This window comes from Phyllobates terribilis, unplaced genomic scaffold (genome assembly GCF_046119375.1).
Source record: "Phyllobates terribilis strain yellow unplaced genomic scaffold, ASM4611937v1 Scaffold_4__5_contigs__length_816908805, whole genome shotgun sequence".
NCBI classification, from domain to species: domain Eukaryota; kingdom Metazoa; phylum Chordata; class Amphibia; order Anura; family Dendrobatidae; genus Phyllobates; species Phyllobates terribilis.
Window position 1 is genome coordinate 126,415,879 of NW_027362764.1, and position 14,238 is coordinate 126,430,116.

At 43.1% G+C, this 14,238-nt stretch overlaps 1 protein-coding gene across 4 annotated transcripts in view; it reads left to right on the forward strand.

The window, feature by feature from the left end:
• XYLB (xylulokinase) overlaps window positions 1-14,238 on the forward strand; it is a 452,351-nt gene that overhangs the window by 219,485 nt on the left and 218,628 nt on the right. For all 4 annotated transcript variants that reach the window (XM_073677727.1, XM_073677730.1, XM_073677731.1 and 1 more), the window contains 3 exons: window positions 2,527-2,592; window positions 6,833-6,905; window positions 8,870-8,988. In XM_073677727.1, the coding sequence (XP_073533828.1) occupies window positions 2,527-2,592; window positions 6,833-6,905; window positions 8,870-8,988 (258 nt within the window). The remainder of the gene's footprint in view (window positions 1-2,526; window positions 2,593-6,832; window positions 6,906-8,869; window positions 8,989-14,238) is intronic.

Sequence of the window (14,238 nt, forward strand, 5' to 3'; positions counted from 1 at the left end):
GCGTCTATAAGACACCCCCATTACTAACCCCATAGTCAAAGTTAAAAAAACCCCACAAACTTCCAGAATAAAGTCCTTTAATTGAAATAAAAACACAATTCTTTAATGTTATAAATTAAACCATGCTTACCGTCACGCCCATTCCAGCTGAAGCCAATGTCTTCTGCAATAAAAGTAAAATAATAAACCAACATCATCCTTACCTTTCCATGGTTCCCAGGACAGCTTCATCTCTGCTACATTGACATGACAGGCTGGATAGCAGCCGAAAGCTGCCATTCAGCTTGCCATGCCGCACACACTGAGAAGCGCAGGCATGCTTGCGCTCCTTAGTGTCTCGCTACGACGGCATAAAGATGAGCCGAGGTCATTTCCAATGAACTCAGCTCACCTCATGCACGTCACTGACAGCGTGGGAAAATTCTCCTGCACTCAGCGCTTGAGCAGGAGAATTCTCCCACGCTGGGATGCCATTGAGATGACAGGCTGGATCACAGCTGAGCGCTGCCATCCAGCATGCCATCCTTCAGAGACACTGCAGAGCGCAAGCATGCCTGCGCTCAGCTGCGATCCAGCCTGTCATCTCAATGCCATCCCAGCGTGGGAGAATTCTCCTGCTGAAGCGCTGAGTGCAGGAGAATTTTCCCACGCTGTCAGTGACGTGCATGAGGTGAGCCGAGTTCATTGGACATGACCTTGGCTCATCTTTATGCCGTCACAGCGAGACACTGAGGAGCGCAAGCATGCCTGCGCTTCTCAGTGTCTGCAGCATGGCAAGCTGGATGGCAGCTTTCGGCTGCGATCCAGCCTGTCATGTCAATGTAGCAGAGCTGAAGCTGTCCTGGGAACCATGGAAATGTAAGGATGATGTTGCTTTATTATTTTACTTTTATTGCAGGAGATCGTTGGCTTCAGCTGGAATGGGCGTGATGGTAAGTATGGTTTAATTTAGAACAATAAAGGATTGTGTCTTTATTTCAATTAAAGGACTTTATTCTGGGTGTTTGTGTTTTTTTTTTTAACTTTGACTATGGGGTTAGTAATGGGAGTGTCTTATAGACGCCTCTCCATTACTAACCTGGGCTTGATGTCAGCTGGCATTATAAGCTGACATCAACCCCAACCCTATTACCCCACTGCCACTGCTACAGGGCAGTGGGAAGAGCGAGGCTAAGTGCCAGAATTGGCGCATCCTATGGATGCGCCATTTCTGGGACGGCTGATGGCTGGTGTTTCTAGCCTGGGAGGGGGCCAATATTCATGGCACCCTTTATGGGCTATTGATATCAGCCCCCAGCTGTCTGCCTAGGGGGGGACCCCACGTCATTTTTTTTGGGGTCCCCCATTTTAATAGCTAGTAAAGGCTAGGTATTCAGCTGGGGGCTGATATTAGTAGCCTGGGAAGCTCTGTGGGTATTACCCCCTTCCCAGGCTTCAAACATCTGCCCCAGCCGTCTGCTTAACCTCCGCTAGAGACTAAAATTATGGGGAACCCCACGCCAATTTTTTTTTTTTATAAATCCTTTATTTTAACACTAAATGACAAGTACAGTAATCAACACTGTCACTGTACTTATTATATATGTGACTGTCATGTTTCTATGTATCTAATCTATGTGTGATTCTCTATTCTTTCTGTTATAAATTGTCGGGTACCGCTGCTGAATTGCCGGCCGGCTTTTTTAAAGAGACGGTGCATGAAAACACTGTTATTTTTTTTAATAAATCCTTTAACACTAAATGACAAGTACAGTAAGCAACACTGTCACTGTACTTCTTATATATGTGACTGACATGTTTCTATCTATCTAATCTATGTGTGATACTCTATTCTTTCTGTTCTAAATTGTCGGGTACCGGTGTATACCGCTGCTGAAGTGCCGGCTTTTCATGTAATGCATTCTACATTATTCTTAGTTGTTTTCCTTCATGTAGAATTAACCTACAAGGAAAGAAAGGGAATTATTTTTATTCCGATATTTGTGTGCTATTGACTTGCATTGGTTTCCGGTATCGGAATCGGCGATATCCGATATTTTCTGGTTATCGGTCCGATCCAATCCGATCCGATATTTCCCGATATCGGAAGGTATCGCTCAACACTATCCAGTACATACAGGTGCATCTCATAAAATTAGAATATCAAAAAGTTAATTTATTTCAGTTCTTCAATACAAAAAGTGAAACTCATATATTATATAGAGTCATTACAAACAGAGTGATCTATTTCAAGTGTTTATTTCTGTTAATGTTGATGATTATGGCTTACAGCCAATGAAAACACAAAAGTCATTAACTCAGTAAATTAAAATAATTAATAATTTTGTGGGAAAAGACTCAGCATAAGCGCTCATCAGACATCTGTGAAAGGCACAGACTACAACTTATAGATTGTCCGCAGGTCTCCCGTCCCGAACTCAACAGCTTCATGGATGTCAGTAGTTCCAAAACTTTTATTTCTTGGTGTTACAATTTCAGTGTTGAGGAACTTATCTTTATGTAAAGACTTTTTTATTTATTTGTCAGCGATTTACCGGAAATCAAATTGCGAAGATTTATAAAGTGAAACCAAAAGAATATTCTCAGTGTGAGGTGAGTCGACTGTACGTTTGCCCAAATATTAGTTGAAAGACCTGAATAACATTTTTACATAGTTTCGCTTATATTCTGTGTGCAGAATTATTGGTGAGGATTTTTATGCAGATTTTCCACCTACAAGCTGTATAACCTTGAATGCTTATTGGATGAAGCAGATCAGGTGTTGTGTATTTGTGTAATGAGGGGGGTGCGGCCTAAGGATACAACACCCTTTATCAAGATGTGCAGAATTATTTTTTTTTGCTTTCCTCAGGCAAAATGGATAAAAAAAGAGATTTAACAGCCTCTGAAAAGTCACAAATTGTTACAAGTCTCTAAGAGGGAGCCATCAGTCTTGACATTTCTAAGATATTGGGGCGCAATCACAGAACCATCAAAAGTTTTGTTGCAAATTGTCAACAGGTTTGGGAAGAAACATACGTGAAGAGACCAGGAAGCCATTATCCTCCAGTGCTGTCATATTTCAGAACTGTAACCTTCCTGGAGTGACCAGAAGTACAAGGTGTTCAGAGCTCAGATAATTGCCCGAAGTAAGGAAAGCTGAAACCAGACCACCACTGAGCACTGAAGACAGATTTTTCAAAGGTTTTATGCACTGATGAGATGAGGTGAATGGGCCCGTGGCTGGATTAGTAATGGGCGCAGACCTCCACTAAGACTCAAACGCCAACAAGGTGGAGATATGATACTTCTATGGGCTGGTATTACTAAAGATGAGCTAGTTGGACCTCTTCAGGTTGAAGACGGACTCAAAATCAACTCCCAAACCTACTGCAAGTATTTAGAAGACCCTTTCTTCAAGAAGTAGTGCAGGAAAAAAATCAGTATCTTTCAAGAAAACCATGATGTTTATGCAGGACAATGCTCCATCATAGGCATCGAAGTCTCCACTGCTTTGCTGCCAGTAAAAGCCTTAAAGGGAACCTGAATATAAAAAATGCTATTAACCTGTAGCTATGGGGTTTATCTGCAGGTTAATAAAATCCTGAACCTTTTAAGCTGCAGATTAACCCCACATCTGCTGTTTAATAGCATCCATAGTCCATTCCTCACCTGACCTAAACCATATTGCGAACCTGTGGAACCATCTTCAACGGGAGATTAACAATGGAGGAAAACCATACACCTGTCTGAACTGTGTCTGGGAGCCTTTGGTTGGTGCTGCCCTAAAAAGTTGATTGCCAATAGATTAAGAAACTGACAGACTCCGTGGATGAAGCTTATGACTGTTATTGAGAAGAAGAGCAGCAATATTGGTCACTTATATGTATATTTTTTTAAATATCAGAAATATATTTTTGCACATTTTGAGCTGTCTGGTTCTTCTCACTATAACAGATGAAAATAAACAATTCACATTAGAATATCGAAGCTTTTCATTGTTGTTGCCCAATGTTTCTACACACTGATAGTTGCCCAATAATTCTGCACATATACAGTGAAGGAAATAAGTATTTGATCCCTTGCTGTTTTTGCAAGTTTGCCCACTGACAAAGACATGAACAATCTATAATTTTAAGGATAGGTTAATTTTAACATTGAGAGATAGAATATCCAAAAAAAAATCAAGAAAATGACATTGTATAAATTAAATAAATTTATTTGCATGCTGCGAAAGACCCAGTAATTAAATATGACTTCCCTGTTGCTGCTCTGCATTGCCCAGAACAAAGGCACGCCCGCAGAGGGGCGACGCAGTGCAGCATATGTAACCAGAGGGGATAGGTACCGGCCTGAATGTTACAGTGGCACATAGCAGCAGCCTGGACCAATGATATGGCAGGGGGCGTGTCTCAGACTACATCAGACACCTTCTGGACTGTAGCTAAGCTGTAGTCATAGATCACAGCTCTGTTCTAATGGAGTTCAGATAAACAACAGCCAAGGATTAGGATCTGAAGTAATTAAATAACAGGGAAACCTCACTGATAGGTGCTGACTAGAGATGAGCGAACCCGAACGTAAAAGTTGGGGGTTCGTACCAGACAAAACTCCAAACATTGACTTCTCCCGGAAGTTCTAAAGTTTGGATCAGGTACCAAAACGCGACCTTCCATGGGTCCACTCATCACTAGTGCTGACTTTTCAGTTGAAATTCAGGGCTTTATTTTTTAAATCCAAGATGAGTGCCCGATACAGCCCTCTGTAAATCTGCACCACATGCAGGTTTTCTTGCAGGACTGCTGCAGATTTGTCGTTGACTTCCAGTGAGAAACTTGTGTGTGTGCAGGTCACTCCACTGAAGTTCGGGACAAATATCTCATTAATGCTGCAGATCCACAATTAATTTAGTCAGGGAAAGAAAATCCCATGTGAGCGGCAGCTCTGCAATGTCAGGAGCCGGCCCAACAGATCCTTGTCCTTTATAGCATGCATGGAGCATGATATTCGGTGAATGGCAGAGCTATTTGGATTTTTTTAGTCTCGTAATAGAGATAGGCTTTGCCTGGACATTTTTCTCATACTAATGTTGGTTTTTACAGATACAGTGGGTACAGAAAGTATTCAGACCCCTTTAAATCTTTCACTCTTTGTTTCACTGCAGCCATTTGGTAAATACTAAAAAGTTCATTTTTTTCCTCAATAAAGTACATTCTGTACCCCATCTTGACTGAAAAAAAACAGAAATGTAGAAATTTCTGCAAATTTATTAAAAAAGAAAAACTGAAATTTCACATTGTTATAAGTATTCAGACCCTTTGCTCAGACACTCATATTTAAGTCAAATGCTGTTCATTTCCTTGTGATCCTCCTTGAGATGGTTCTACTCCTTCATTGGGGTCCAGCTGTGTTTAATTAACCTTATAGGACTTGATTTGGAATGGCACACACCTGTCTATATAAGACCTCACAGCTCACAGTGCATGTCAGACCAAATGAGAATCATGAGCCCAAAGGAATTGCCCAAGGAGCTCAGAGACAGAATTGTGGTAAGGCACAGATCTGGCCAAGGTTACAAAAGAATTTCTGCATTACTCAAGGTTCCTAAGAGCACAGTGGCCTCCATAATCCTTAAATGGAAGAAGTTTGGGACCACCAGAAGTCTTCCTAGACCTGGCTGTCTAGCGAAACTGAGCAATCGTGGGAGAAGAGCCTTGGTGAGAGAGATAATGAAGAACCCCAAGATCACTGTGGCTGAGCTCCAGAGATGCATTAGGGAGATGGGAGAAAGTTCTTCAAAGTCAACTATCACTGCAGCCCTCCACCAGTCGAGCCTTTATGGCAGAGTGCCCCGACGGAAGCCTCTCCTCAGTGCAAGACATATGAAAGCCCACATAGAGTTCGCTCAAAAACCCATGAAGGACTCCCAGACTATGAGAAATAAGATTCTCTGGTCTGATGAGACAAAGGTAGAACTTTTTAGTGATAATTCTAAGCGGTTTGTGTGGAGAAAATCAGGCACTGCTCATCACCTGCCCAATACAATCCCAACAGTGAAACATGGAGGTGGCAGAATCATGCTATGGGGGTGTTTTTCAGCTGCAGGGACAGGATGACTGGTTGCAATTGAAGGAAACGTGAATGCGACCAAGTACAGAGATATCCTGGATGAAAACCTCTTCCAGAGTGCTCTGGACCTCCGACTTGGCCGAAGGTTCACCTTCCAACAAGACAATGACCCTAAGCACACAGCTAAAATAACAAAGGAGTGGCTTCAGAACAACTCTGTGACCATTCTTGACTGGCCCAGCCAGATCCCTTACCTAAACCCAATTGAGCATCTCTGGAGAGACCTGAAAATGGCTGTCCACCTACGTTCACCATCCAACCTGACAGAACTGGAGAGGATCTGCAAGGAAGAATGGCAGAGAATCCACAAATCCAGGTGTGAAAAACTTGTTGCATCATTCCCAAGAAGACTCATGGCTGTACTAGCTCAAAAGGGTGCTTCTACTCAATACTGAGCAAAGGGTCTGAATACTTTTGACCATGTGATATTTCAGTATTTCTTTTTTAATAAATTTGCAAAAAGTTCTACATTTCTGTTTTTTTTTTCAATCAAGATGGGGTGCAGAGTGTACTTTAATGAGAAAAAAATGAACTTTTTACAATTTACCAAACGGCTGCAATGAAACAAAGAGTGAAAAATTTAAAGGGGTTTGGATACTTTCGGTACCCACTGTATATGTAATATACTACATGTTCATTAATTAGCTTATTTTACATTTCTCCCGTTATATACAATGATATATGTTTAATTCCTCTGAGCTAAACATATTTCTTTTTTTCCCAGAGAATTTCCTTGGTCAGCAGTTTTGCGGCATCGCTCTTTATAGGGGATTATGCTCCTATAGATTACAGTGATGGTAGGTGGTTCTCTCTATATTATTTCAGAGTCAATACTTTATTCTGTCGTCTTTGTTTTGCCATGCTGTGTGGCTTTCTGAATGTAATAAGTGGGGTAGCTGGAAGCCCTCAGGTTCCAAGTGACGCCTTAGCCACGCTATCTGAAGAAGTCCAAGCAAAAAAACCCCACCAGACCAAAGAACACCATGCAATAATTCTCATACCGATTTTGCATACCTCTGCTATCGAATAGCAAGGTGACTTTTTAATTACCAGCTAAAGTACCTGTAGTTTGCTTAAAGACCATGTGGAGAGAATACTTCTTTGTACATGACATCTGATTTTGCATCCAACTTTTATTTGTGTATACATCTGAGAGGTAAAAAAACGTGCCTACAGTGGGAGCCGTTCAACAACACCATACGAAACGGAGTCATGAAATCGTCATGTGCAAAAGGCTACATAATGTATGTGTGGCGCCCTCTGCGCATTGGTGCCACAGATCCCAGAGGGGTACATGGACGGACTTCTCCACAAGAGGCCCTCAGAGCATTCACATACCTCCACCTTCCACCTCAGACCACCAGAGGGAGCCCGTTAGGGATATATAAAGGGAAGTTGGAGCTAGGCAGCTCAGTCTGGAGTCCACAGAGAGTGAAGTCTGTGTGAAGTCTGCTGCAGCCAGAGAGGTTGTCAGGTCAGTCCAGACTCAGGGAACTCAGATTAGTGAGCCTAGGGCATGCCGACGCCAAAAGAGCGGCGAAGCGCAGTGTGCCCGCTGCAGTGTGCCCGCTGCAGTGTGAAGCCTAGTGAGGTCTCCGAACGTGGCCGAAGGCGAGTGGAGTAAGCAAGCAACATAGGCGGCAGAGGAGCTTACCCAGCTCACCCCAAAACCATTTATCGGACACCGGGTCCGCGTCTGCAGGGATTCCTTACATCTAGCAGAAATAACCGGAACCCCTGGCGAACTATAAGTCCCAGGAACACCAAAAAGCTGATTTCGTACCAGGGTCAGGAGTCACGGAGGCCCAAGAGACCAGGGAGTGTGATCTCCAACAGAAGGCCCTACCACCAGGTCAGCAGGTGCAAGACAGAGACCAAGTTAGGCCTAGCTCCAGGCAGGTCAGAAACTTATCAAGGAAAGGCAAGGAACAGGAGGCCCCACACCCGCTCACTGGGGAGAGTCCTGATATACACCCTTCACCCCAAAGTGCCCTGGATCGTGCCTGAAACACCACCAGTAAAGGTACTGAAGTGAACTCCGGTGTGTGTGCCTATTCTTCTATCCTTCCTCTGACCCAGCTGGGTCCCCTCTGTCCTGCATCCTTCTTCTACGCTGCCCTGAGGCCCCGCTCCACCTGTGGTGAGCCGCACCAACTAAGCTGCCTGAACACCTGCCTCAGAGGACTGTCGCAGAGCTGGTGATCCTCACCAGACACCACGGGTGGCGTCACGAACATTCCCCTATCCCATATAACTTTCCCCCTTTCTTTTAAAGAGTGACCCCAGGGTACGGGCCCGGGAGCCAACCACCGCAACATCCCCCCCCAAGGTCAGGCAACAACAAGGCCCGGGCGCCGAGTCGTCCCCATCCCCTGGGCGGGTCATATGATCCCTAGATTTGGGAATACATAGCACTAATGGTACTTTAGCTAGTAAAGTAATAGCAGAAAAACAAGTAAAGTTAGCATAAAGCGAAGGTAGTTGTAGTAACAGTTTCATAGTTTTTAAGGTTGAAGGTAGATATAAGTCCATCGAGTTCAACCCATAGCGTAAGATTTAACCAAAAAAATGAACTGGAGTATAAGTTGGTATAATGTACATACAAAATAGGAGCATGTTCACACAGCAAAATCTAAGACAGAAACTTAATGAACATATACCCTGCTGTAAGTAAAAGCAATAGTGCATAGAAATAGCATTGCTCTTACAGTAGAGAATCGGCGTCTGTGATTATGATTATTGATGATAAAAACTTTTTTAGGATCTGGAATGAATTTATTGCATATACATGAAAAGACCTGGAATGAGATATGTCTTAATGCGTGTGCTCCTGACCTTAAAGAGAAGCTGGGCTCTGTTGTCCCATCGTCTTCAGTATTGGTGAGTTTATGATAGATAAGGCAAAAAAGAAAGTATTAGTACACAAATATATATTGATATATAATTAATATTTCTGACTATAAATAAGTTTTTTGTTTTATGCATTTATAAGATATAAGAAAAGCAAATTACTATTTAATTTAGCTGCCGAGTAAAGGACTGAATGCATGCAGATGCCATTATGCCCCAACAGTTATGTTGAAAATTTTGTGCAGGGTCTTGTTGAAATGTAAAAAAGCAAAGCCAGAAACATAATAAGCAAATACCCTGCAATACATAAATAAACAGCAATAGTGCATGAAAATAATATAGGGCACTTTGTTAACATAATTTTGATAAAAATAATGTAAAAGCCATCCCACCACGTCACGGTGACCCTATTCGGGACAGACCTAACTCTAATATTTAAAACCTTATAGTTTGTCAAGTGACCTAAAACCTTGGGTTTCAGTTAGTGTGCACCCTGTGCGTATAAAGGTGTGTCCTGCCTTCTCCTTGAGCTGGAAATTTTATTCATCTTGCTCCCCATAGCTGTGTCTACTAGCCGGACTCAGTCTTTCTCAATCCTTAACTACATGCATGTCACTTGACAAACGATAAGGTTTTAAATATTAGAGTTAGTACTATCCCGAATAGGGTCACCATGACGTGGTGGGGTGGCTTTTGCATTATTTTGATCAAAATTTTGTTAACTATGTACCTTATATTTTCATGCACTATTGTTGTTTATTTATTTATTGCAAGGTATTTGCTCATTATCTTATTTTATGTCTTTGTTTTTGTTGTGTTTAGTGACCAGGTGTGAACATGCACTTACATATTGCATGCTTACCAATTTATATCCCAGTTTTTTTAGTTTTTTTTTCTTGTTGAAACGTATTGTATACATTCTCCTATTGGACCCTGCAGTGTGTTATGAAGAGTAATTATCCCTGGTACTTACAGAAAGAATACAGGATACTTCTTAAGGCCCCCATACACATGAGACAGCTATGTCTCCCATCTCCCCCATACACAGGAACATTCGGCTCAGCCGCAGGCATCAGGCTCTTCTGGCAGTGGCTCACCTCTGCACCAAACTAAAGGATCAGGCGATAAAATGCCAATATCTGGATCCTTCTCTCTCCGACATCATCTGTTGGGAGAGAGTCAGGAGCAGCGCCAGACTGGGGTGTCTGGGGCCCACCAGGGACATTGACTCCCGGGGCCCACCCGGGCCCACCCACCCTTCAGCTATTTGCAAATACCTGTTAGCCGTTATACTCATTATATTGGCGTCTCCTGCACATCACTGTGCGCTCACCAGAACTGCGATGTACAATTACTGTAGTTTGCATTACAGGGTTTTTATTGGTGAAAACAAATTATCAGCGATGCACAGGTTGGGAAGGTGATCACTTATTTATTGGTGGAATCCACACTGTCAGAAGATTGTGGCACTTTGAGTATTTGGTGAGATTTTTACCTCTGTATTTATAAGACAAAACCAAGAGTGGAGCAATCAGAGGTAATGTTTTATGCATTTCTCACCCACTCCTGGTTTTGTCTTATAAATACAGAGGTGAAAATCTCACTAAATGCCAACTTGCTTTCTCTGGTGAACCTCTGTAACTGCATCTCTGCTGCTGTGTAATAGTCACAGGGCAGGGAGGGGTTAAACATCCAAGTATTTAATATCTATTGGAAATAAAGAGGTTTCCCCTTATTGATATCAGATAAAACAAATGACCAACCACAATCCACTCTATCAAGACCAATATTACCAGATAGAAGGCAGAAATACCACCACACCGTGACCAGATCACATATTACCACCACATAGTGCCCAAATAATGCCACATACAAGGCACAAATACCGCCACACCATGACCAAAGCACATAATACCACCACATAGTGATCAAATGCTACCAGATACAAGGTATAAATACTGACACACCATGAGACCACATATTACCACCACATAGTGACTGAATAATGCCACATACAAGGGACAAATATCGTCATGTCATGACCAAAGCTCATTTTGCTACCACATAGTGACAAATAATGCTAAAATAATAAAAATGTAAAAAAGCTCTGTATATTGGGTCAGTGTACAGGTTATACAGTGATCACCAGTGACATTATACACAGGAGCTCTGTATGTAGTATAGAGGTTATACAGTCATCACCAGTGACATTATACACAGAAGCTCTGTATATAGTGTCAGTGTACAGGTAATGCAATGATCACCATTGATATTATACACAGGAGCTCTGTATATAGTGTTAGTGTGTGTGTATAGGTAATACACATACTCACCAGTGATGTCTCTAGGTGAAGTTCTTTATCTGCAGACCAATATATCCCATCTTCTATGCAGGACTTATCTCTGCAGAAAATAACATAGTTAGCTATAACTGATCACTTCCAGAGCACAATCCACACTTTTCCCAAGATTTCTACACTGCATGAAATGACAAAAAAGCAACATAGTGCCGCACTGCACAGTAACAGTGCTCCAGTGTCATTCTGTGCCTGCTCATCTGTCAGCAGACATATTTGTCTGATGCAAAGATGTAGCAGAGCTGAAGACAGAAGACCTATGGATTACGTCGGAGCGAGGATTCTTTTTTATTAAAGATAGAGTCCCTTAGGCTACGTTCCCATGTGGCGTAATAGCCGCATATTCCTGCTTTTATGTAGCGCTTTAGAGCATTTTGCCACGTATTTTTGCGCGGGTGCTTTCACTGCAAAAGTGGCCGCGCAAAAAGAATTGACATGCCAATTCTTGGCAATTTTTTGGCGCGCTTTCCCCATAGGCTACATGTTAACATGGCCTCAGGAAAAGCGCGCTGAGAAAAGTGTAACGTCGGCATGCAGTAGCGATTTTTTGCGCCGCGTATGAACGTAGCCTAAATGTGTTTTGTGTTTTATTTTTAATTTAAAAAAAAATTCTGTGTTTTTTTTTCTGTTTACTAGAAATTCATGTTGGCCATGTCTAATTTGGCGTGACAACATGAATTTCGGGCTTAGTACCAGTTAATAATACAAAGCTGGCCAGGTACTAACCCTATTATTACCTAGGATGCCACTCACCACCAGGGCCGCTGGAAGAGCCAGGTAAAGCGCCTGGAAATTTTCAAGGGTGGCTGCGGGCTGCGATTTTCAGCGTGGGGGGCCAAGAACACTTGGGCCTTACCATGCTGAGAATCCCAGCCCCCAGCTGCCTTGTTTTATCTGGCTGGCGATCAACATATGGCAGGAAGCACACACCTTTTTCTAAAGAAAATATTTTAAATAAGTTTAAAACAAATATTCGGCTTCTCCGTCTTTTGATCGCCAGCCAAGGTAAAGCCAGGCAGCTGGGGGTGGCAGGTCGTGGGGGTGGCAGGCCGTGGGGGTGGCAGGCCGTAGGGGTGGCAGGCCGGTGACCAGTGACATTATGCACAGGAGCTCTGTATATAGTGTCAGTGTACAGGTAATACAGGGATCATCAGTGACATTATACACAGGAGCTCTGTATATAGTGTCAGTGTACAGGTAATACAGGGATCATCAGTGACATTATACACAGGAGCTCTGTATATAGTGTCAGTGTACAGGTAATACAGTGATCACCAGTAACATAATACACAGGAGCTCTGTGTATAGTGTCAGTGTAGAGGTAATACAGTGATCACCAGTGACATTATGCACAGAAGCTCTGTGTATAGTGTCAGTGTACAGGTAATACAGTGATCACCAGTAACATAATACACAGGAGCTCAGTATATAGTGTCAGTGTAGAGGTAATACAGTGATCACCAGTAACATAATACGCAGGAGCTCTGTTTATAGTGTCAGTGTAGAGGTAATACACTGATCACCAGTAACATAATACACAGGAGCTCTGTGTATAGTGTCAGTGTAGAGGTAATACAGTGATCACCAGTGATATTATGCATAGGAGCTCTGTATATAGTGTCAGTGTACAGGTAATACAGTGATCACCAGTGACATTATACACAGGAGCTCTGTATATAGTGTCAGTGTGTGTGTATAGGTAATACACATACTCACCACCAGTGATGTCTCTAGGTGAAGTTCTTTATCTGCCGCAGACCGATATATCACATCTTCTATGCAGGGCTTATCTCTGCAGAAAATAACAGTTAGCTATAACTGATCACTTCCAGAGCACAATCCACACTTTTCCCAAGATTTCTACACTGCATGAAATGACAAAAAAGAAACATAGCACTGCACTACACAGTAACAGTGCTCCAGTGTCATTCTGTGCCTGCTCATCTGTCAGCAGACATATTTGTCTGATGGCAAAGATCTGACAGAGATGAAGACAGAAGACCTATGGATTACGTTGGAGTGAGGATTTTTCTTTATTAAAGATGGAGTCCCTAAATGTGTTTTATTTTTAATAAAAAAAAATAATTCTGTCTTTTTTTTCTGTTTACTAGAAATTGATGGTGGCTATGTCTAATTTGGCGTGACACCATGCATTTCAGGCTTAGTACCAGCTAATAATACAGAGCTGGCCTGGTACTAACCCTATTATTGCCCAGGGTGCCACTCACCACCAGGGCCGCTGGAAGAGCCGGGTAAAGCACCTGGAAATGGTGCCATGATGAATGCGCCATTTTCAGGGGTGGCTGTGGGCTGCGATTTTCAGCGTGGCGGGCCAAGAACGCTTGGGCCTTACCATGCTGCGAATCCCAGCCCCCAGCTGCCTTGTTTTATCTGGCTGGAGATCAACATATGGCGGGAAAAAAAGTTAAGTAAGTTTAACCCCTTCCCGACCCGTGTCACACCGTTTGTGACATGGAAAACAGTTCGTTCCCGACCCGTGTCACACCGTCTGTGACATGGAGGGAAAGAGCCCCTGCAGCGCCTGCGAGCGGGGTCGCTCAGGTGTCACAGTTGCTACTGCAACTGAACATCCTGAAGTCGACCCCCCGGGGGGTGGATTAACCCCCCCCGTGCCTGGGACCCCTCCGATTGGCTGTTTCATTTTCACTTTTAGTGAAACTGCCAATCGGTATGAATTAAATATTTCACCAATGAAAATTGGTGTAATATTTAAATCTGGGCATGGCCTGATGCTTACAGCATCAGCCATTGGTTGGGGGGAGTGTCACCTCTGTCCCCCCCTCCCCCCAGATCTGATTGGGGGGCTAGCGTCACATGGATACTAGCCCCAATCAGATATGGAGGGATGGCTGAAACCTCCCAGCACCTTCCCAACCCTGGATCGTCTGCTGCGGACCCCCTG